The sequence below is a fragment of the Acinonyx jubatus genome, chromosome A1, assembly GCF_027475565.1.
Source record: "Acinonyx jubatus isolate Ajub_Pintada_27869175 chromosome A1, VMU_Ajub_asm_v1.0, whole genome shotgun sequence".
Taxonomy (NCBI): domain Eukaryota; kingdom Metazoa; phylum Chordata; class Mammalia; order Carnivora; family Felidae; genus Acinonyx; species Acinonyx jubatus.
In genome coordinates, this window is record NC_069380.1 from 134399777 (window position 1) to 134425238 (window position 25462).

Sequence of the window (25462 nt, forward strand, 5' to 3'; positions counted from 1 at the left end):
CTCCTGCTCACACTGTGTCTCTTTCTCAAAATAAATAAACATTAAAAAAAAATTTAAAGCCCTTTAGAAGTATACCAGTGATTGAGTTAATTTACTGGCCATTTTCATCTGTTGGTAAAAAGGCCACTTAGTGCTCAAGCTTTGGAACTAGATTTCTATCATTTAAAATGGGGTGATGAGAGTACCTAACTTTAAGCCTGTTCTGAGTATTGAATCAAGTCACATGTGTATTGCTAGCCTCCGCTCAACTGACATGGGCTACATTTTATAATTCTAAAATGTAACTATTTGTATCAGTTTTATATCACACCACAGATCTATAAGTGCAGGGCCTTAGGTATTTTTGGATAGTGCATTAGGATAAAGTAAACAATTGAAATCTAACTGTGTCAATATCTTTAATCTCTTTTTAGGCAATTGCCATTGTCCTGGGATTCATGGTTATTGTGGCTTTTGCTTTAATAATTTTCTTTGCTGTGAAAACTCGAAGTAAGATGGACCGGTATGACAAGTCGAATATTTTGTGGGACAAGGAACATATTTATGATGAGCAACCCCCCAATGTCGAAGAATGGGTAAGTGTTGTTAAAAAAAAAAAAAGAGCATATGTCTGGTATTTTATTAACCCCCCAGGTTTCTGTCTCTAAATTTGACTTTGAGTGCTTTGTGAAACTCTGTTCTTAGAATTATTGTCTGTATATGTTGCAAAAGTTGTGCTCTCATGTTTTGCTCAGACCTCTGAGAAGGTGGTATGATAACTGGAAATTGTTTCACTACAAGGTGAAAATCAGATTTCCATTTTAAAGAAGTGTACCTAGGCCCTGAAACCAAATGGCTTCTAAAGAATTGTGCAGAAAGGACTTGGCTTTTGCAAAACAAAACACCTCTCCCCTCCCCTTCTATTTTCCTTCTTGTCATTTTGGAGGGAAACACTTGGGCGGGATGCTTGCTGTCTCTTGGCTCAGGATTGGCAGTGGTGTTTTGGAGTCGTAGCAAGTGGCATATGTTTAAACTTCTTCCATGGATAACAGCCTAGCAAATTACAGTCACTGATTCTGCACGGATACTTACCTAAGAGATACTTCCGTGAAGCAGAGAGAGACTGGAGCGATTCCCTTTTTGTGTATACTGTACTGTTGTTCGTACGAGTATGTGTAATATCTCGGAAATAGGTGTTCCTGATACCTGACCTGTCTTTAGAGATGTCTGCAGTGAGACTTTATTTCTCAGAAGTCCTGTTAGAATGCAGTTGGGAGCATCCTCAGAAACCCCCATCATAGGTTTCCTGGAGCAGATTGAAGTTTTGCCGTGAAGGGTAGGTGTGAATCCTGGACACGGGTTCCAGGGTAGATGTGTTCTGGACCGGGGGAGTGGAGTAAAGAGGGCTCAGGTTGGGTTCTGCTGGTCAGGGGAGGGATAAAGACATGGCTCATCTCGAAGGCCTCTTTAGCTCTGGTGTTCTGTGTTGTCTGATTTGAAGAAACGTAGATGAGATTTTCTTCTGGTTAAGGAGCCACAACGAAACTCTTTTGAAAATCAGCAGGTGTGGTAGGGTTCCTGTGTTCCTGAACTCTCCTTGAAGCCTGCTTGTTCTCTTTTTCCTCCTCCTTCCTTCCCACCCTGAAAAAGTGTGAAGGTGTTAAGGACTGTTTTCTTTTGACCTTTAGCTCCAGGCAAGGCCACCTGTAGATGGAATAGGACTGTCTATTGTGAACTGTGAAGTAAATGTTTCGCTGGGAGTTTCTGGGAGTTTCTGGGCGTGTCAGTTTTCACTGGCTGTTGGATTTGTTTATTTAAGGTTTCGAGAGCCTAACAAAAAAAAAAAAAAAAAACTGACTTAAGAGAGACCAGTGCTGGTAATAGTAGAGTTCCAGTGAACTTTGGCTTCTCATCTGATCTTACTGTCAGGAGGTTTTAATCAGTTCTGGGTGCTTTAGATAATTGGGCAAAAGATAGCCTTAACAGTTTATGGAGGTGATAATGATGGTGAAGCAGAAAGCACTTTATTTTTTAGATTTTTATTAAAAAATTTTAATCTAATTTTTAATTTTTTATTTTTATAAAGATTTTATTTTTTATTTTTTTAAATAAAGAAATATTTTAAGAAATGTTTTAAGAAGTTTATTTATTTTATTTTGAGAGAGAGAGAGAGAGAGAGCACCTGTGGGCAAGTGGGAGAGGGGCAGAAAGAGAGGGAGAGAGAGAATCCCAAGCAGGCTCCATGTGGAGGCCACCTGGAGCCCGATTCGGGGCTTGAACTTACCATTCATGAGATCATGACCTGAGCCCAAATCAAGAGTTGGGTGCTTAACTGACTGAGCCACCCAGGTGCCCCAAGATTGTATTTTTAAGTAATCTCTACACCCATTGTGGGGCTCGAACCACCATCTGGAGATCAAAAGTCGAATGGTCCACTGACTGTGCCAGCCAGGTGCCCCAGCACTTTACTTTTAAAAAAGCATTATTTGGGGTATATGTATTTATTTTTTATTTAAAAAAAATTTTTTTTAATGTTTATTTATTTTTGAGAGAGACAGAGCATGAGTGGGAGAGGGGCAGAGAGAGAGGGAGAGACAGAATCTGAAGCGGACTCCAGGCTCCGAGCTGTCAGCACAGAGCCCGGTGTGGGCTCGAATTTATAAACTGTGAGATCATGACCTGAGCCGAATTCGGACACTCACCCGACTGAGCCACCCAGGTGCCCCAAGGGTCTACGTATTTTTAATATAAAAATAATCTCTGCTTAAAATAATGGTAAAAAACTCTAGCATTGATTATTTGTACTAAGGATTAAAATTTGAATTCTCGTTGTAGAGAACTAAGACCAGATACTCCCCATATAGCTACTAATGTGTTTTGTTTTGTTTTGTTTCTTTTTGGTGGGGGAGAGGGGAAGAAAAACTTACCAGAGGAACAATTAATTAGCTACTGAATATTAGTTTACTCCTTCCCTATATGTTAGGGTAGGTTTAGATGTTCATTATTTTATTAGATCTTACTGCCTTTCCTGGATTTTAAAATCTGTAGTATCGGCACCTTTGAGCAAAGATGACTCAAAAGTTGAGCCTTAAGAGTTGTAAGCAGGTTTCAGCTCTTAAGTATTATGTGTGGGGAAAATGTGCAACTCGCTAATTTCCTGTCTCTGAATCTCCAGTACAATGGTTTCTCTGCCTTCCTAGGGAATTTTCGAGTTGTTTTTTTTCCCTTCCCCTTCTGGATATCTTGTACTTTGTAAAATAAGCAGGCCATGTTTGCACATTGTTTTGGGTGTTAACCTGGTCCTTTGTAGTCAGTCAGTCACTTCAGTTTGTACCAACGTTGTAGATTAAATATTTGAAGGTTCTTTTAATTAAATTTGCACGTGTTTATTTTTTTCTGTTATGTCCTCAAATTCAAGATGTAGTTGGTACTTTTTCTGAATTAAAGTGTGTATGTGTGTGTGTGTGTGTTTGTGTGTGTGTGTGTGTGTATTTTTAAAATTTATTTTATCTGATTGGTAACTAGAGATTTTGAAATACAGTGAGCTATCAAGAAAATTCTTCCACCCTTAGTTACAGTTCTCATGTATTTTCTGTCATACCCCAGCCTCTCCTGCACCTTCTTAATCTGAATCCGAAGAAGTAGGACTATGTTCCCCATCAGTGTAAAATCCTATTTTTTTAATAGAATTTTTTTAAAAGTTTAGTTATTTTGAGATAGAGCCTAAGCACGAGCAGGAGAGGGAGAGAGAATCCCAAGCAGGTTCCTCACTATCAGAGCAGAGCCCAACACAGGGCTCAAACCCACAAACTGTGAGGTCATGACCTGAGCCTAACTCAGGGGTCGGATGCTTAATTGACTGAGCCATCCAGGTACACTATGTAAAATCTTATATTTTTTTAATGTTTATTTTTTTATTTTATTTATTTTTTAAAATATTTATTTATTTGAGAGAGAGAGAGAGAGCACAAGCACGGAAGGGGCACAGAATCCGAAGCAGGCTGTAGGCTGCTCAGCTGAGCTGTCAGCACAGGGCCTGACATGGGGCTTATCCGCGAGTTCATGCCCTGAGCCACAGTCGGACATTTAACTGACTGAGGCACCCAGGCGCCCCTAAAGCATTAATTTATTTTTGAGAGAGAGCAGAAGCAGAGGAGCGGGAGAGAAGAGGACAGAGGATCCAAAGTATGCTCTGCGCTGACAGCAGAGCCTGATGCGGAGCTTGAGCTCATGAACCTCGAGATCATGACCTGAGCCAGTCAGATGCTTAACTGACTGAGCCACCCAAGCACCCTAAAATCCTATTTTTTGATTTAACATTATATTGTAGGCTTTTTATGACATCATTAAATATTCCTCAAAAACATTTTTGATACTCTTAATTTTATTGAAGTACAACGTATATCATACACAGAGTAAAGTACAGCAGGTACACTAATTGCGTGGCTTATGATCATGAGATCATGGTTGTGATCAAAGAGATAAAGACATAGTTCATTCCGGTGTCCGTGGTTTCCTCATGCCTCTTCTCAGTATCCTCTAGACGGTGGTGACCTCTGTCATTTCTGTCACATCAATTGGTTTTGCCGTTCTTAAATTTCATATAAATGAAATTATGTACTGTGTGCTTTTGTGCTCACTGAACATATTGTCTGTGAGATTCATTTAAAAAATTTTTTTAATGTTTATTTTTGAGAGAGAGAGAGACAGAGTGTGAGTGGGGAGAGGGGCAGAGAGAGAGGGAGACACAGAATCCAAAGCAGGCTCCCGGCTCTGAGCTGTCAGCACAGAGCCTGATGTGGGGCTCAAACTCACGGACCATGAGATCATGACTTGAGCTGAAGTCGGACACTTAACTGACTGAGCCGCCCAGGCGCCCGAGATGCATTTATATTGTTGCATCTATCAGTATGATACTGTTTTAATTTTTGTATTTTTTGGCAAAATAGAAACTTTCCTAAGTATCCCCTTTAAAAAGATCCCTTGGTCAGAATTACAGTGAAAAAAAAGGTTTTCCCAAAGAGGTGAAAGACATCACTGATGATAAAAATTGAAGATGACACAAAGAAAGGGAAAGACATTCCATGCTCATGGATTGGAAGAATTAATATTGTTAAAATGTCTATACTGCCCAATGCAGTCTACACATTTAATGCAATCCCTATCAAAATAACACCAGCATTTTTCACAGAATTACAACAAACAATCCTAAAATGTGTATGGAACCACAGAAGACCCCCAATAGCCAAAGCAGTCTTGAAAAAGAAAAGACTGTATACAAATCACAATTCCAGACTTCACATTGTATTACAAAACTGTAGTAATCAGCATGGTACTGGCACAAAAATAGACACAAAGATCAACAGAACAGGATAGACAGCCCAGAAATAAACCGTGATTATATGGTCAATTTATCTTCAACAAAGGAGGAAAGAATGTGCAATATGAAAAAGTCTCTTCAACAAATGGTGTTGGGAAAACTGGACAGCTACGTGCAAAAGAATGAAACTGGTCCACTTTCTTACATCATCCACACAAATAAACTTGAAATGGATTAAAGACCTAGATGTGAGACCTGAAACCATAAAAATCCTAGAAGAGAGCACAGGAATCAATGTCTCTGACATCGGCCATAGGAACATTTTTCTAGATATATCTCCTGAGGCAAGGGAGACAAAAGCAAAAATAAGTTATTGGGACTACATCAAAATAAAATGCTTCTGCACAGGAAAAGAAACAATTAACAAAACCAAAAGGCAACCTATGAAATGGGGTAAGATATATGCAAATGACATATCCAATAAAGGGTTAGTATCCAAAATATATAAAGAACTTCTAAGACTCAACATCCAAAAAACAAATAATCCAATTTAAAAATGGGCAGAAGAATCAAGAGACATTTCTCCAAAGAAGACATACAGATGGCTAACAGACCCCTGAAAGGATGCTCAGCATCACTCATCATCAGGGAAGAAGAAATCAAAACTACCATGAGCCATCACCTCACACCCGTCAAAATGGCTAAAATCAACAACACAAACAACGGATGATGGTGAGGATGTGGAGAAAAAGGAACCCTTGTGCACTGCTGGTGGGAATGCAAACTGGTGCAGCCACTGAGGAAAACAGTATGGAAGTTCCTCAAAAAGTTAAAAACAGAACTACCCTAGGATCTAGCAATTGCACTCCTGGGTGTTTGCCTACCTAAAGGATAAGAAAACACTAATTCTAAAGGGATACATGCACCCCTATGTTAATAGCAGCATTATTTCCAATAGCCAAAATACGGAAGCAGCCCAAGTGTCTATTGATGAATGAATAAGGACAATGTGGTATATACATATATACAATGGAATGTTGTTCAACTATAAAAAAAGGATGAAATCTTACCATTTACAATGACATGGATGGAGCTAGAGTAGACAGTATAATGCTAAGTGAAGTTATTCAGCCAGAGAAAGACAAGTGCCCTATGATTTCATGTGGAATTTAAGAAATAAGACATGAGCAAAGGGAAAATAAAGAGAGAGGCAAGGCAAGAAACAGACTCTTAACTATAGAGAACAAACTGAAGGTTACCAGAGGGGAGGGTGGTAGGGGGATGTGTTAAGTAAGTGATGGGGATTAAGGAGGGCACTTGTGATGAGCACCGGGTGTGTATGAAAGTGTTGGATCACTATATTGTACACCTGAAACTAATAGAATACTATATAATAACTAACTAGAATTAAAATAATAACTTAAAAAATAATAAATAAAAATTTAAAAACAGGTTTTTGAGGAAATGTCTCCTTGCCATCCTTGTGTGCCCATTTTCTCTTTTTTTAGGTATCTTCCCCTCCCCCCCTTCCCACTCTTCTAGGTACTCCTCTTGGTTTTTTATCATGCGTTTCATGGTTTTATTTTGCAAAAATAAAACCAAAGAAAAATAGACTCCCTGCTTATTTACGCAAAAGTTAGTGTAGTGATCACACCATTCTGCTCGTACCTTGCCCTTTTTGCTTTACAGCGTATCCTGATGAACTTTCTTCCCAGTTTTTAAGGAGCCTCATCCTGGTATGGATGTACCATGATTTTATGTCACCAAAGTCATTGATGGTTACATTTGCTATTTAGTATTACAAACAATGATATGATTTAAAATCTTTGTTTACTTTGTGTACATGTGTACACAATCTTCTCTAGGATAGATTTCCCAGAGTATCCTACTAATACTCAGTAATATTACTGAGTCAGAGGATATATGTGTCTATAATTTTGATAAATATTGAGAAATTGAACACTGAAGTTGCCTTTTAGAGTAGTTGTACCACTTTATACAACATCAGTGATGTATGAAATTCTGTCCACACACCTTTTCTAGTAACATTCCATGGTACAGGTTATTTGGCCAATCCCTGCTGTTATTTTTTTCAATTTTTGACGTTTTAAAATAATGACTTTTGTTTGTGGTGGTTTGCAAGAAGTTCTTAATGTGAAAAGAGTACATATTTATTGTAACAAAACACAAGCAATATAGGAAAAAGGAAGAAAGGGCACCTGGTTGACTCAATTGGTAGAGCATACAGCTCTTGATCTCAGGGTAGTGAGTTCAAGCCCCAACTGGGGCATAGAGCCTAATTAATTAATTAAGTAATTTAAAAATTTAAAAATTTTTTTTTGTTTTTGAGATTGGGAGAGAGAGACACACACAGAATCCGAAGCAGGATCCAGGCTCCTGGCTGTCAGTACAGAGCCTGACACGGGGCTCCATCTCATGAACTATGAGATCATGACCTGAGCCAAAGTCAGATGCTTAACTGAGTCACCCAGGTGGCCCAAGCCTACTTAATTTAAAAAAAAAAGGGGGGGGGAGTTCCCACCCCTCTCCCTCTGTTTCCCGTTGGGGCAGTGACATTTAACAGACAGATATATATACTGATTTTATTGTTACTGATGTCATACATTCTAAGACACTCCTTTGTTCCCTCCAATGTAATTTTTTTGAGATTAGGGACTTCTTACTATTGTAGTGTGGATGCTTCTCCTCCCCCAAGTCCTCATCTTAGACTCCCTCCATGTGTACGGTTGCAGACACAAAACCAGTACAGTATAGTAGAGTGGGTGTGAAGTGTGGAGCCACATTGCTTGGGTCCCAGTCCAGCCCTGCCCATTGATTTTGTGAGGCCTGGCAGGGTCTTCCGTGTCTGTGCTTGAGCTTTCCCATCTCTAAAATGGGGATGGTAATTGCATCCACCTCATGGGTTTGTTACAGTGAATTAACTTTGTAAAATCCTTAAAATAACTAAGTCTGTCGGTACAGAACCCATGTACCTCATTGCTTTTAGCAGCTGTAGGGTATTACACGGTATGAGGATACCATGATTCATCCCCCGTTGATGGACATTTTGATTGCTTCCGGTTGTTTGCTCTTGGAGATAACGGTGCAGTGAACATTCTTAAACGTGTCTTCATGTGCCCTTGCTCGTATAAGATAGATTTCTCGAAGTGTTCGTCGAGTGTACAAGTTTTGTATTTTGTTAGGTGCTGCGAAATTGCCTCATTGTGAAAGGCTGTTTAGTTCTCCTGACAGTATGTGATGTGAGAGTGCTCATTTCTCAGCATCTTTGCCCTGCCCTGGACATTACCAGTCTAACGTTTACCAATATCCTAAGTGAAGATTGAGTTGTATTTTAACTTTAAAAATTCTGTGATCCAGCATGTTTCCTCTGGAGTTTTTCACATTAATGCTTCATCTAAGACCGGGCCGGGGAAGGGCCCTGATAAGGCCTGGGTCGGGTCACCATCTGTACACCAGCCTGCTGTACTCCAGGGAGGGCCCTCATCACATAATATGGCAGATGGCATTTCCCACAGTTACTGTGTGGCATAGGGAGATGGTTTCTAGAGAAACAGGGCTCTGGAAACAATACGTACTACATGAATTAATTGTAACTGCCCTCTTATTTTTGATAACATCTGGACATGTAGCCAGGTTCACATTCAGAGTGCCTTTGGAAGAGCTTAGGATGACTTCCTGAGCAGCTTTGAATGTGCCTGCTTCACTCCAGTGCCCCTCTGTGCTCTGTCGGCTCCTCCCAGGAGGGTGTCGTGCTGCTCAGATCCCTTTGGGCCCCTGCTTGAGCTGGGATTCTTACCACAGGGCAGGGGACAGTGTCATGGGGGCTCACTGTTCAGCCATGGTGCCAGAGCCACGGGAAGGACTAATATTCATTAGCCTGTGAAAATGAGTATTTCCTGTTGATCTTTGTGCTCAGATCTCTCCCCCCCCCCCCCACACTTTCCGAAGGTCATAAATATAAATACCAAGACATACAGACTCATTTTTCTTTAAGTAAATACTCATAAACGGGGCCTGGCCTTGGGAAAGCATACGCCAGTGGTAATTATTAAAGCGTTGATTGTAAGAGGTGTGCACTTGAGGTTAGTTTTCATTAATACCTACAGCGTTCCGGTGCAATAGAAACAAAGTTAAGAACCTCAGTTTCAGGCGCTCCTGGGAATGACTTTTGATTTGGCTTTGGTAAAGTGAAACAATTTGAGGGAGGTCTGGGACCTTAGGATGAGGTCCTCCAGTCTGCCTCAGTGACCTTACCTGCAGGCAGCTGTGGGTCTGCCAGGCGGACACGCTAATTAGATGGCAGCCAGGGTGGTGACTTAGTGGGTCAGGAATAGGCCGCTGTTGTTTAGACGACTTTCTCAGGGCTCTCGCTGGTGTAGTACATCAACTGACTCGGGTTTGAGCTTCACATTTTAATTTTGGCAACAAAGCTATAAAAAAAAAAAATCACAGCAAAAGAAAGAAAGGAACCAGCATTTCCTAAGTAACCATTATAGGCTAGCCACTTTATACATGATTATTATCCTAACTGCAATCCTGACGGTGTGGGCGCTCTTCTTGCAGAAGGAGAGACTGAGGTTTGCAGAGGGCTCCAGCAGTTTGACTCAAACCTGACATCATAATCAGCAGGACAAGGATTGTATTTGCCTTATAACTTGTGTTTTGGGGGTCTGTTGTTTTTCCTCTGAAAACCTCTGAGCTTTAGTTTTCTTTGCCAGCAGAATTGGGGAAGATAGCACTTACATAGTCAAACTGACAGATTAAAATGAGGTGTATATGTGTAAGGTGCTTATCTGCTACAAACCAGCTTAGCCATTCTCAGCTAGTATTTCCTGCACGGCTCCTAATTTGCACCCTTTTTCTTGTCACGTCACTTGATCTGTTTCAGAAGCAAGAATAGAGTAAGTTTGGAGAGAACAGGCCATTGACTCATTTCTCCATTGTTATCAAGTAGTAAATGAAGTCTGTTAAACAAGATCCTGAAAGTTGGAAATACTTAAGTCTGAAGGCTAATAACTTTGTTATCTGGGTAGTTTTATTTCTAGAAATTTTTAAGGTTTTTGACATGGTGATGCAACATCGATGTAGTATTGTTTTCAGCTTTTGACCTGTCAGGATAGAGAGGATGATCTGGCTGGTTGTAGAGAAAGGGGGCAGGATCCTGATGTACATCTTGGCCCCTGTCCTTTATGGTCAGCATTGGTTAGCTTTTGGTTTCCTTGGACTCTGATGAAGGAAATCACTTTGCCCTGAGGTGGTTTTATCTGTTCATTTAATAGGTTCTTCATATGTAAATGAAAATAAAGGTTTCATCTGCAGACAAGCTGATGTGGTCATGATTAAAGGGCTTAGGTCAGGACCAGCACATAGTTTATTAACACACAGTAAATTTTAGCTGGAGTGAAATTGTCAGTGTTTGCACGGAGAGCTGGAATAAGGAAGCTTGGGTAAGTGTACCCAAAATATAAATACTTTTAATGTTGGTTCACTTTAACTTAATCCTTTCCTTATTTGTAAGCTTGCCACAAATAAAATAACAACGGCTTTCCTAAAGGTCGCAGGCGGGCTCTGCTTGTTTTGTCCCTGCACACCGAGTGGGGAGGCAGGTGGCTGGGACTAGCCGGTGGTGGTAATCAGCATCAGACATCTAAAGAAACTTGAACGCCTTTTTAATTTTCAACCAGTGCCAGCATTCTTTAATGTACCAGTAGTCCTATGGGCTGCCGACTATCAGGACATTAGGTTCTCACTGCGGGAAGGCTGTTACCTGTGGCCTTACAGGGGACAAAATGGAACAAAAGTGGAAGTGGCCTATCCATCTACTGACCTAGCACTCAACAGCGTGGAGTACAGAAAGCCCTGTCTGTCCCAGCACCACCGTCAATGGAAACGGGGTGGCGGATGGGCCAAGGCATCCTGGAGAGCCGGTTTAGAGAGTTGTAATGAATGGCGAGGTAGGTGGTAGTGTGTGCTCTCGCCAGTGGGTGTGCCTGTGGCTGTCTGAAAGCAGAGATTCCTAGGTTTCCAGCCCCGCTGTTAATGCTAAGTTAGCAGTAGGTATTGTCTGTGGCTGGAGGAAAGTTGTGTCCTCCCTCAGCTGTTCTTAGCAAGCATCAGCATCACCTGCAGGGCTGGTGAAAACAGCCTGTTGGACCCCACCCGCCGTGGTTTCTCATTTTCAGGACTGGGGCATGAGAATTGGTGATTCTAACAAGTTCTCGGGCCAAGTTGATGTTACCGGTCTGGGGACCACACTTTGAGAACCAAAGCTGCAGCTGGAACACTGCAAGCCCAGAGAGCTGTTGAGTTAAGGTGAGGCCTTTTCCAACCCATGGCATACTTAGAAAATGGTATTGTCGTACAGAGCAATAGAGTAAACTGAAAGGGGATTTGGATCCCCAGACGTGGACTGACCACAGGCTCTGAGGACCAAGGTGTTCTGTGCCTTGTGGCACACCTGTTGCCGTGTGCCGGCACAAGCTACGTGCCTATTAAAATACAGTCTGCGCCAGGATTTCTGTTACTAGAACAAGAGGGCCTAGAAGGAGATCACAGACTGAGTGTAAAGTTTCTCCACTGCACCCCCTGCCGAAGCTTGAACAACTCCTTGACTCTGAGGGAGCTGCAGAATTCATCTTGGCTGGTATATGTTAATATTTCCCTGTGGGCAGCGTGCATTTGGGTAGGGGACCTTGTGCTTGCTAAATCCTCAGTGCCGTGTGATTAACATATGTTAATCAGACTGTGCTCAAGCCTCGTCCATCCGTGATCTCTTCGTTTGTGGGATTTGTACATCTGGGAGCATCGCCTTCAGGCAACCAAGAGTGGAAAAACCTTTGAGGGTACTTTCCCGAGGCAATTTTGAGGTTCCTGTGGAGGGAGCATCTGTGAGTATAAAATAACAGCAAACAGGAAAAACGAGTTGGACCACTTACTGTTCTGAGAACTTGTAGTGCAAGGGAAGGGGGACCTCAGGTTGTAAAGACTGGCGATGGTACTTTGAGATTACAGTGCTCTTCTCTCTGATGTCTGATGTGTTTCTCCAGTTTTAATTACCAAGCAGGAAAAGACTTTCTGTTTCCCTTTTTGAGGGTGGTGTTCCTACGCTCTGTTCTAAACAAAGGCACCTGGTGATAAAGCACGTATTCATTTTAGGTTGTATTTTGTGTTTCTTGTGGTTTTTTTTGTTTGTTTTGTTTTGTTTTGTTTTGAGAGAGACAGAGCAAGCAGGGGGAGGGGGGACAGAGAGAGAGGGAGAGAGAGAAACAATCCCAAGTAGCCTCCACACTGTCAGCACAGGGCCCGATGTGGGGCTTGAACGCATGAACTGTGAGATCATGACCTGAAATGAAACCAGGAGTTGGATGCTTAACCAACTGAGCCACCCAGGTGCCCCAGCATGTATTCTTTTTAATTTTCAAGTCAGTTTAATCCACAGTAATTTTGTGTCGAAAGCTGCTCTAACAGTGTTAGTCTAATTGGTGAGTAAAACTTCAAATGGATTCACATCATATCCCATTAGGGTGTGGTGAGGAGTTAAGGCATTGAGAAGAATGGTTCCTTTTGTTACAGGGAATAGTCAGTACCTCGAGAACATGAGTATGTTATGCCAGAAAGAGCTGGTTTTGGAGTCAGGTGGCTGAGGGTTCCAATCCTGTCTCTATCATGTGACCGTGAGCAAATTAATTTAACCTTAGAGGCTCAATTTCCTCATCTGAAAATGGAGATAACCCTATCTCACCAGGCGGTGGTGAGTAATAAACAATGTCAGGTTTCGTAGGCACATGTAGGCACATGATCGATACTTAAATGCAGACCTTTCCCTTTTGTTCTTAGAGATAGGTGACTTTTGTCACATTGCTACCACCAGCTGGATGCAGGTCTAGCCTGATATTTTCTTGTGTTATGTGATCAAGGAATGAAGACAGGACGAAGAGAAAAGTGGGGGATGGCTGTCATTGCGCCTTTTTGGTTGTACTAATTCCAAATGACATTAATTTGCATGGAGAGAAGTGTTTCCCTAAACTTAGTTTTGAGAGAAGAAGGTTTTCTTTCTTTAAAAAAATGTTATTTTGGGGGCACCTGGGTGGCTCAGTCAGTTAAGAGTCTAACTTCGGCTCAGGTCATGATCTCACAGCTCGTGGGTTCGAGCCCCATGTCGGGCTCTGTGCTGACAGCCCAGAGCCTGGAGCCTGCTTCAGATTCTATCTCCATCTCTCTCTGCCCCTCCCCAGCTTGTGTGCTGTCTGTCCCCCCCCCCCCCCCGCCCAAATATAAATAAACATTAAAATAAATAAAATTGTTTTTAATGTTTTATTTATTTTTGAGAGAGACAGAGTGTGAATAGGGGAGGTGCAGAGAGGGAGGGAGATAATATCTGAAGCAGGCTCCAGGCTCTGAGCTGTCAGCACAGAGCCCGACCTGGGCCTCGAAACCGTGAACATCGAGATCATGACCTGAGCTGAAGTCGGGTGCTCGAACGACTGAGCCACCCAGCTGCTCCTAGAAAGTTTTCTTTCAGAGTGACCTAAAAGTTTTTTGACCTTTTTATGCCATCTTTGACTTCAAGGATTCGGGGTCAGGAGGCTGCTCAGGAGTCCGTATAGGCACAAATGAGGGTGGAGATGGCTTTGTGAGGTGAGGAAGTCACAGTGAGGAGGACAGGTGTTTGGAGCTCAGCTGTTCTGGAGCCTAGCTCTTTGTGTGCCTCTTGACACCCCATGGGGATTTAGGATGTTTTCATGAACTCTCCAAGGAGTGTTAGATGTCATTTGTTACCAAGATTTTTTTTTTCACAAGTGTGTGATCAGAACTCTTCTGATAATTAAATTTGGAATAAAAATTTGTCCTCATTATAATGACCTCTTGTGAAGATCTTTTGAAATTATTTGATTTCAGTGGGTTTCATTTTGACATTTCACAAGCACTTTAGTTCTTTCTTGATTGGAATATGAATCTCAGTGAATCTGCCCTGTGTATCACGCTAAATTAATTCACTGTATTCTGTAGACATGGTCTCTGTGAGTACTTGTGCTTTTTTGAAGTTAGTCTCAATAGTGAGTCTGAGTCATTCTTTTGGTTGGTTAGGTGTGCTTTTTCTCCGCAGCCTCTTAGCGTGTCTGTGTTTCTTTCTGGTGTCTTGTTTTTCCCTTTTTTTTAATGTTTATTTTTGAGAGAGAGAATGAGTGGGGGAGGGGCACCGAGAGAAGGGGACAGAGGATCAGAAGGGGGGTCTGGGCTGATGGCAGAGAGCCCAGTGCGGGGCTCGAACTCAGGAACCGTGAGATCGTGACCCGAGCCGAAGTCAGACGCTTCACCGACTGAGCCACCCCAGTTGTTTTTCTCTTTTTGAAAGTCTGGGGTGGGGTGGGGTGGGGTGCCACTGCCAGCACCTCGTCAAGTAGAACCCAGTTAAGGGAAGCCAGCTGGGCCCCGCTGGGTGGGTTTCTGCTGCCTGCAGTGTCCCTCCCCCTTCACTTAGGTCTCCTCCCCACCGGAGGGCCCTGGGGTGGGAGTCTGCTGGATCAGCCCTCCTGCCTGGCCCAAGAGTCCACTGGGCTTCCAAGCCACATCTCCAGGCTTGATGGACTCTCAAACTTTTCTTTCCCGTCAGTAATTAAAAGACAAATTTTACTTACTTAACGTTTCACTCGCTTTCTTTTGACCCTAATTTCTTAGAGCTTCTCCTTTTTTTTTTTTAAATTTTTAAAAAATGTTTTATTTTTGAGAGACAGAGAGACAGCATGAGTGGGGGAAGAGCAGAGAGAGAGGGAGACACAGAATCCGAAGCAGGCTCCAGGCTCCGAGCTGTCGGCACAGAGCCCGACGCGGCACTCGAACTCAGGAGCTGTGAGATAATGACCTGAGCTGAAGTCGGACACCCAACTGACTGAGCCACCCAGGCGCCCCTTTTCTTTTTTTTTTTTAATTTTTTAAAAATGTTTTATTTTATTTTTGAGAGACAGAGACAGCATGAGTGGAGGAAGAGCAGAGAGAGAGGGAGACAGAGCTTTTCTTAAGTTATTGGAGGAAAATTGTTCACTGTTTGCTCTATAGCATTAAGCCTCATTTTTCTCTGGTTCTAAAGCTTTAAAAATTTACTACACTCATTAGAATGATTGGTTTTGTTTGTTTGCTTGTTTTAAAGAACTTTAGCTAGGGGCGCCTGGGTGGCTCAGTCCATTGAGCATCTTTGGCCCAGGTCATGATCTCACCATTTGTGAGTTCAAGCCCCACATCGGGCTCGCTGCTGTCAGTGCAGAGCCTGCTTCAGATCTTCTGTCCCTCTCTCTGCCCTTCTCCCCCCACCGCCTTAAAAATAAATAAAACATTAAAAAAAAAAAAAAAAAAAGCAAGTCACATCATCAGGTTTTGTGGGTGGGCTGGGCACCCTGTCCGTAATACAGTGAAGCTCAGAAATCCATTTGCTCACCCCAGGAACACAGGCTGAAGACTCCTTGTGTAAATCACTGTCACCTGGTCAGGCCCTACTGGGGCTTCCCCCCTTCTGTCCTTTGAAAGCAGCAGGTTTATACTCACTTGTCATTGGTAATATGAGGAACACAGTATTTTAGCTTCTTTGGGAAAAATGAAGTATAAACAGGAAACAAATACCTTACTCCTTGTTTTTACAAATACATTTCACCTCGGCCTCTAGATTCTTAGGCTCCTTTTTAAAGACAAAGACTGCTGCTTATTCATCTTTGGGCTTGGCTGGGGATTTTTTTTTTTTTAATCTGCAATGCATCATAAATTTGCATGCCCTTCTTGCAGCGGCCATATTAATAATTAATCTTCCCTCCATTGTTCTAACTTGAATATGTGTTCTGGCAAAACAAGCGTGCTGCCTTGGAATTTTTTGTGCATGTGTGTAAAAAAAGGTTTAAGAAATGGGAGCCCTGTGCTGGAGGGTGAAGTTGGTCAGGCTAGTCCAGTTCTGCTGACTCTAAGAGATAAAGGTCAGCTCAGAGCAGCTGCATTTGATAAGACGTTCGAATATACACAGTGTAGAAGTACAGCAGTAATAAATAAGGTAACCTTTAGGCAACATCTCTGGGCTCCTGATTTGTGCCAGGTACCGTGCTGGGCTCTGGAAACCCGAAGGGGAAGGTAGGAGGCTGCCCAGGTTGCGATGGTGGATTGTCACAGAGGGTTTCACGTGAGTGGTGTATTTAAGTCCCACATGACCATTTACTAGGTGTAGGTCCTTGGGAAAGTTGTCATAGTTTCCTCATTTCTAAAAAGGGAAAAATAGTACTTACCTGTAAGGCCGAGCCTACTAAACCATCTGTCAGTTCATTGTTTGGCACATTGTAAGCAGGCAGGCAGCGGTGGCTTTAAGAAAGCGCACTGCCCCCTGGAGTTAGAGACCATGGGAGCAAGCCATCATACTGTGTGGGGGTAGTTGTTCCACAGTGCACGAGTGCTCTGGTGGGAGGCTTGTGTGCACAGGTGTTCAGGGAGCTAGGAGGACAGGTGGGTGCCTCTCCCAGCAGAGACATGTGTGCAAAGCCTCCAGGGAGTAGTGAGCCAAGACTTGAAGCCCAATTAAGGATTAGCTGGCAAAGAAAGGGGAAGGACATTCCATTCCAGGCTGTAAGAAGTTTACAAGGACACCCAGGCATCTTTTTTTTTTTTTTTTTTAATAAAGTTTTGGTTTCGGCTTTGCCAGAGTCAGTAGAGCTTTGCAGTCTCCGTTCAGGTTGTAAAGGGGGAAAACCTGGAAAAGGGTTAAATGGGTTTTTAAAAAAAGGAGGTCGTTTTAAATTCTGATGAAGTGTCCAGAATAAGAATAGACCTTTGACTTGGCAACGCATGTGCCTGTGAAGCTTGGCTGATGGTGTCAAGTCCTAGGGAATTCAGTGGGAGCCAAGAGTGGTTCCCACCTGTCCCTGTCCCTGCTGTGGTGACATCTAAGCACACTCCCTTGCAACCTACCCACTGGTTTCCCAGTTGCAGACAGACTCCACTTTCAGAAGAAAATAATTCCATTCTTTTCTTTAAACAATCAAGAATACCTTGTGCTCTGGGCGCCTGGGGGGCTCATTCGGTTAAGCATCCGCGTCTTGGTTTCTGCTCAGGTCATGATGTCATTGTTTTGTGAGTTCGAGCTCTGCATCAAGCTCTGCGCTGACAGCATAGACCTTGCTTAGGATTCTCTCTCCCCCTCTCTCTCTATCCCTCTCCACTCACACTGTCTCTCTCAAAAATGAATAAACTTTAAAAAAAGAATACCTCATATAAAGTGGTGCAATAACACATACCTTTCCTTGGTAGGAAAGGAGGAGGTCATGTTTTGATGCTATGCGTAATGGAAAACAAAGCGTAAAGTGTGTGTGTTTCAGGGAAATACACTGCATTGATGCTGAACCTAATTGCAAGGATTTATAATAGCAAAATAATCCCATTAAAAGTCTGCTGTCACCTTCAAATACTTACAAAAATTCTTTGTTTAGATCCAGTAGCTTTAATTTCAGAATCCAGCATCTTGTGAGTTTTTACAATGCTCATCAAGGTACTGTGCTAAATATGAGACCTTGTCATCCGATTTGATTGTCAAAAGAATGTTATGAAGTAGGTAGTTTCTCCCCCCACCCCGAGTTTCTTTTTTTCTTAAAGTATAATTAACATACAGTGTTACATTGTACAACATAATGATTCAACAATTTTGCACTTGACTCCATGCTCCTCATGATGTGAAATCACCATTTGTCACCAAGCAAGATTTTTCCAGTCTTATTAACTATACCCTCTATGCTGTGTTTTTCATCTTTGTGACTTATTTTGTAACTGGAAGTTTGTACCCCTTATTCCTCTTGAATGTACTTATCCCTCCAACCACCTCCCGTCTAGCAACCAGAAGTTTGTTCTCTGTATTTAAGAGCCTGTTTTTCTGTCTTTTTTCTCTGTTTTGTTTCTTAAATTCCATATATGAGTGAAATGATAAGGTATTTCTCTTTATCTGACTTATTTCACGTAGTGTAATATCAAGTCCATTCATGTCGTTGCAAATGGCCAGGTCTCATTCTTTTTTAGGGCAGAGTAATATTATTCCATTGTGCATATATGTCACATCTTCTTTACCTGTTCATCTGTCAATGGAGATTTTGGTTGCTTCCGTGTCTTGGCTATTGTAAATAATGCTGCAGTAAACGTAGAGGTGCATGTATCTTTTCAAATTAGTGTTTTTATTTTTGTTGAGCAAATAGCCACTAGTGGACTTCCTGGATCATATGGCCTTTCTGTTTTTAATTCTTTGAGGAACCTCCATACTGTTTTTCAAAGAGGATACATCGGTTTGTATTCTCTCCTGTAGTGCACAGGGGTTCCTATTTCTCCACATCCTCGCCAATTTCTTATCTTTTTGTTATTATTTTTTGGTGTTTTGTCTTTTTATTACTTCTTTTTTATTTTAGCCATTCTGACAGGTGTAAGGAGATACCTCATTTTGGTTTTGATTTGCATCTCCCTGATGATTTGTGATGTTGAACCTCTTTTCATGTGTCTGTTGGCCATCTGTTTGTCTTTTTGGGGAAAATGCTTAACAGGTCCTCGACCCATTCTTTAATCAGATTATTTGGTTTTACTTGATGTTGAGTTGTGTAAGTTCTTTATATATTTTGGATATGAATCCCTTATTGGATATATCATTTGCAAAAATCTCCAATTCAGTAGGTTGCCTTTTTGTTTTGTTAATTGTTTCCTTTGTTGTCCAAAAGCTTTCTATTTTGGTGTCGTCCCAGTAGTTTATTTTTGCTTTTGTTTGTCTTACCTCAGGAAATATATCTAGAAAAATGTTTTCGTGGCTGATGCCTAAGAGGTGACTGCCTATGTTTTCTTCTGGGAGTTTTATGGTCTCACAATTGGGTCTTTAGGCCATTTGAGTTTATTTTAGTGTATGTTGTAAGAAAGTGGCCCAGTTTCATTCTTTGGCATGTAGCTGTCCAGTTTTCCCAGTGGCATTTGTTGAAGAGACTGTGTTTTCCCCATTGCATATTTTGGCCTCCTTTGTCGTAGATTAATTGACCGTATAAGTTTGGGTTTGTTTCTGGACTCTCTGTTCGATTGATCTATGTGTCTGTTTTGGTGCCAGTACCGTACTATTTTGATTATTTCAGCTTTTTAGTATATTTTGTAATCTGGAATTGTGACACCTCCAGCTTTCTTCTTTCTCAAAACTGTTTTGACTATTGGGAGTCTTTGTGTTTCCATACAAATTTTGGTATTATTCTAGTTCTGTGAACAACGCTGTTGATATTTTAATAGGGATTGCATTACATCTATAGATTGCTTTGAGTAGTATGGACATTTTAACAATATTGGTTCTTCTGATCCATGAGCATGTAACATCTTTCCATTTGTTTGTGTCATCTTCAAGTTCTTTCATCAATTTTTTTTATGGTTTTTGGAGTACAGGTCTTTCACCTCTTGGGTTAAATTTATTCCTTAGGTATTTTTTATACCTGTTGGTGCAATTGTAAATGGGAATGTTTTCTTAATTTCTCTTGCAGCTACTTTATTATTAGTGCATAGAAATGCAACATGGGTGGCTGGGTAGTTCAGTTTGTTAAGCGTCTGACTCTTGGTTTCAGCTCAGGTCATGATCTCATGGTTTATGAGTTCAAGCCCCACATCAAGTTCTGCATTGACAGTGTGGAGCCTGCTTGGGATTTTCTCTCTCTTCCTCTGTCTCCACCCCTCCTGCTCACTTGCTTGCTCTGTCTCTCAAAATAAACTTTTTTTTTTTTAAAAAAGGAGTGTTTAAAAAAAGAAAAAGAAATGCCACAGATTTCTCTATAATGATTTTGTATCTTGCAACTTTACTGGATTCATTTATTCTAGTAGTATTTTGGTGGAGTCTTTAGGGTTTTCTATATGTACAATCATGTCACCTTCGAATAGTGAAAGTTTACTTCTTACCAATGTGAATGCCTTTTACTTCTTTTTCTTGTCTGCTGCCGCTACGACTTCCAGTACTATGTTGAATAAAAGTGGTAGTTTCCCTATTTCTTGGAGAAAAGAGACAGACTTTCTAGAACTTGTCGTTGGCAGATCTAGAGTGAGCTCAAGTTAATCTCATGTCATTGTTTTCATTACCAAGCTAAACCAGTAATTTCCTCCTTATTTTTGAAAAGTTGCTCTTTTTCACATTACTAATTTTTGTGGAGTTACTTTTAGTTTTTCCCACACCTTATTTCTATTACTTTGTAACAACTAAGTGACTTACCTGGGTTTCTCAGTTATTATTTGCAGAGTAATATATAACAACTTAAAGATTGGAAATGAAATAGAAAGTGTTGGATCTACCACCTGAACTCCAACAGTCAATATTGGGAATCTAGGGGCATCTAGCTGGCTCAGTCAGATGAGCATGTGACTCTTGATCTCAGGGTTATGAGTTCAAGCCCCATGCTGGATATAGAGATTACTAAAAAAATAATAAATAAGTAAACTTTGTAAAAAATGTCGTGAATCTAATTGGCAGTGCTTACTGATAATTTAAATTTCTCTCCGACAGATCCTTTGGGAAATCTTTCACGTTAACAGTGCATAACCTCAACATGTGTTACCTTCTAGGACAAATTCACTTACACGTCAGAATGGAATAGGTAGTAAAGTAGAGAAGGAAGGCAGTGATCGTGGACTCTACTGTGTAGGCTATTAAGAATAGAGGCATTGAGAATGTATGTTAAAGGAAAATAAATGTCTTATTAAAGAACTGTAGCACCTGGTGCACCTGGGTGGCTCAGTTCATTAAGCATCTGACTTTGGCTGTGGTCATGATCTCTTAGTTTGTGAGTTCGAGCCCTGCGTCGGGCTCTGTTCTGACAGCTCAAAGCCTGGAGCCTGCTTTGGATTCTGTGTGTCTATGTGTGTACGTGTGTGTGTGTGTGTGTCTGTGTCTCTCTCTCTCTCTCTCAAAAATAAAGATTAAAAAAACAAAACAAAAAAGAACTATAGCAGAAATCATCAGTTTAAGCTTCTTAATTTCTTCTGTGGTTTTAACATTACATATTTAGTGTGGATGGGTTAAGAGATCCAGTGTCTTTTGGGGCGCCTGGTTGGCTCAGTCGGATAAGCATCCGACTTCGGCTCAGGTCATGATCTTGCAGCCTGTGAGTTCGTGCCCCGCGTCGGGCTCTGAGCTGACAACTCAGAGCCTGGAGCCCGTTTCAGATTCTGTGTCTCCCTCTCTCTCTGACCCTCCCCCGTTCATGCTCTGTCTCTCTCTGTCTCAAAAATAAATAAACGTTAATAAAAAAAAAAAATAAGATCCAGTGTCTTTTGTCCTTTATTAGTGGTTTTCCAAGTGTGGTGCCCAGACTACAGCATAAACATTACCTTATAACTTGTTAGAAATGAAAATTCTTGCCTAACCCAGACCTAGCCTAGAAAAAATGGGATCAGGGGCATCTGGGTGGCTCAGTCAGTTAAGCATCGCACTCTTGATTTCAGTCAGGTCCTTATCTCCTAGTTCGAGGGTTCGAGCCCTGTGCATCAGGTTCCACACTCACAGTGTGGAACCTGCTTGGGATTCTGTCTTTCTGCCCCTTCCCTACTTTGTGCATGAGCATGCTCTCTGTCTCACAAAAATAAATAAATAAACTTAAAACGATGAGATTAATCTTTCTAATGTGGGGTGGAACTATTACCACGGATAATGATTCTGCCTAATCACATCAGGATAAGAGGTCATTGTGATTTTTTTTCCTTCTTTGTAATTCATTCTGGACTTGTTAAACTAACGAATTGGCATCATTTGTGTGTTGGTAACAATACTGATTTGATTGTTTACACTAACAAGGTAGTCATTACAGGTTAATAGTATTTAATGAGCCCAATAAGTATTAGGTAATTTTATATCTGATATTTTTCTTCCATTTCTTTCCCCTTTAAATTACAGGCTCAATGATAATTGTATCTCTTGGGTTTGTTTCTGTAGGTTAAAAATATTTCTGCTGGCACACAAGACATGCCTCCTCCCCCTTCTGACTATGTGGAAAGAGTGGACAGCCCCATGGCCTATTCCTCCAACGGTAAAGTGAATGACAGGAGGTCATATCCAGAGTCTTCCTATAAATCAACACCGTAAGTAGCAGCTTCCTTCTTCAGGTAGAATGAGTCTAAACAAAAATGAATATTTGCTGGTGTTGATAAATCAGTTCTTGTTGTGCCATTTGCCTTAAAAAACAAACAACACAAAACAGAAAAACACTTTCCAAAAGACTGGAGACTGATGTTGGCCTTGTTGGTGGAGGCTTGCAGCTACTTGGGAGATGAGGGGAGAGGGGCTGTGAGTTGGTGGGGTCTTTTTCCCCATCTAAGCTGAAAGTGCTTCTTTTTTCTCTCGTTGGTTTAATAGAGAAAGGGTAAGTTGGGTTTTTTTCCACTCTAAAAACATGGTTCTCTTTCTGTTTCTGGTTTTGAGGTTGAGGTGAGGGTCAAGGACGTTACTGATAGTGGAGCTGTGTGTGGTTGTGTCTCTCCTTGCCTGTCAGTGTTAGAGCTCATTTAATGGAAAGGGAAGATTGCTGGTTGATCTACCCTTAGCCACATACATTTTTATTAAAGTAGCAGACCTTGTTTGAATTCAGGAATTCTGAGATCTCACTTGCTGTGCTAGATCCTTCATGTCCTGGGGGATGTGAAACTGATGAGGCCTCCACGTTTAGAGTTACAAGTAGCATAAAAAACCTCACAGTGAGTTTCTGGTCCAGAGTAGCTGCCATTATGGTTACTGAAATGGTATCTCCATGGTGGTTTTAGTTTACCCTAAAGCCTGATTCTAATTCATCCTAATGACTAGTGAAGGAGGGGTTTTGGAGAGACTGTTACTGACTGGATGTGATTTTTGCCAGGGGATGATAAATTGCTCTTCTTTTTTTTTAAGATTTTTTTTTTAATTAAAAAAATTTTTTTAATGTTTACTCATTTTTTGAGAGAGAGACAGAATGAGAATGTGGGAGGGGCAGACCGAGGGAGACAAAGAATCCCAAGCAGGCTCCAGACTCTGAGCTGTCAGCACAGCACCCCATGTGGGGCTCAAACTCAGGAACCGCAAGATGATGACTTGAGCCAAAGTCGGACACTTAACCAACTGAGCCACCCAGGCACCCCTAAAGATTTTATTTTATTTTATTTTATTTTATTTTATTTATTTATTTTAACGTTTTATTTGTTTTTGAGACAGGGAGAGACAGAGCATGAACAGGGGAGGGTCAGAGAGAGGGAGACACAGAATCCGAATCAGGCTCCAGGCTCTGAGCTGTCAGCACAGAGCCCGACTCGGGGCTCAAACTCACGGACCGCGAGATCATGACCTGAGCCAAAGTCGGCCGCTTAACCGACTGAGCCACCCAGGCACCCCTAAAGATTTTATTTTTAAGTATTCTCTACACCCAGCGTGAGTTGCATGCTCCCCTGACTGAGCCAGCCAGGTGCCCTATCTTCTTATATATGTAATTCTAGAACTCCAAATTCCTTTGTAGACTGAAAAAAAAAACAAACAAAAAAAACACCTTTCCTTTAATTGCTTTGATTGTTTTACGTTAAAGGTGTATCTGCTGGAAAACTTTCAAAGTTTTATCCACAGCTCCCTGCCCCACCTCCCTTTAATGGGCCAGTTTATATAGAGATCGACCCTGAGTGTGCGGTAGTTTGGGCGCCTAGAACCCCTTAAGGAGACACCGGCAGCTGAGTTAATTATGGACTCAGTTTGAGACAGTAGGTTTTATTATTACCCTGGAGTGGAATGTGGGAAACACACTGTCAGTTTGCCTTACCCTCGATACATATTTTGTTTTGGTCTTCACAGTTGACCTTCCTGTTGCTATCAGTTGTGAATGATTTGGAGGAGAAGCATTTTCTCTCTTCTCCTTCTGTGTGGATTTTGACACAAATCCAAAGCACTTGAGGCTGTGAGGGGCAAGGATATACCCGGTAGAGACACAGTCCTTTTAAAAGTTTCAGGCTAGGAGTTGCGTGACTTCTGTGCATACATGAGAAATATTTATAATGCATCTTGTGGCCAGCTGTGTCTCTAATTGTAAAGCCTGAATGGTTACATAGCATTCCACATGCTGTCTTTTCATGAAAACCAAGATATTTTCACAAGTTCATTTGGAACCATTGAAAAATCTTAGCTTAATTCTTGAATAAGCCAGTACCTTTGTAATGTAAAATATTAAATGGACAGAAGGATAGCTTTTGTCCCCAGCTACCTAGTTCCTCTTCCTAGGAGCAGCTGGTGTTACCAGTTTCTTTTATATAACCTTCCAGAGGCTATTTTAAAATAAATATGCTGGCCAAAATGTACATTACTTATATTTTCCTTTAAAAAAATACAAGCATAGGGGCTCCTGGGTGGCTCAGTCGGTTGAGCGCCCAACTTCGGCTCAGGTTATGATCTCGTGTTCCATGAGTTCAAGCCCCGCGTCAGGCTCTGTGCTGACAGCTCAGAGCCTGGAGCCTTCTTCAGATTCTGTGTCTCCTTCTCTCTCTGCCCCTCCCCCGCTTGCACCCTGTCCCTCTCCGTCTCTCAAAACATAAATAAACATCAAAAACGAAAAAAGAAAAAGAGAATGGCATGATCTAGAAACTCAGAGGCTAGCAAGGCTCCTGTTCTGTGGGCTTTATTGTCGGTAGAGCAGAATGGTCATCCACATTTTCCAGGCTACGCTAACTGAACTTCCAGCATAGGATTTGGAAAATGGAATGCCCTCTTCCAAAGCTTACATGTACAACCTGTTGAAAGATTCTTGATTAGCCCTTTTTGGATCATTGTCTTTCCTGAGGCCAGGGAGATGGAGTTCTCTGATGGACAAGGCTTAGATATTCCCCCCGATAATGGTGACAGTTCTGAAGTACCATGGACATCATGGACATTATGCTCATAGGACACTGATGTTGATCATGCATTGTTTCTCTTCCCTCGCTGATACTGGGTGTCATCAGAATTCTTGTGAAGGTGTTTTCAATTCATTAATGATCCTGAACACCTGCCAGGTACACAGTAGGGTAGCTGCCCCTGGAATAGCAAATCCTTGTTGTCATGGAGGTTGCAATCTACCAGGGACAGAAGACAGTGCACAGTAGCTACACTGAGAGTCAGGACAAGATAGGAACACCAAATGCATGTGAGGG

The 25462-nt window shown here is 41.6% G+C and overlaps 1 protein-coding gene across 2 annotated transcripts in view; it reads left to right on the forward strand.

The window, feature by feature from the left end:
- The window catches only part of OCLN (occludin), a 53692-nt gene that overhangs the window by 17272 nt on the left and 10958 nt on the right, over positions 1 to 25462 (forward strand). For both annotated transcript variants that reach the window (XM_015074576.3, XM_027040459.2), the window contains exons 4-5: positions 414 to 575; positions 22263 to 22408. In XM_015074576.3, coding sequence (XP_014930062.3) covers positions 414 to 575; positions 22263 to 22408 — 308 coding nt within the window. The remainder of the gene's footprint in view (positions 1 to 413; positions 576 to 22262; positions 22409 to 25462) is intronic.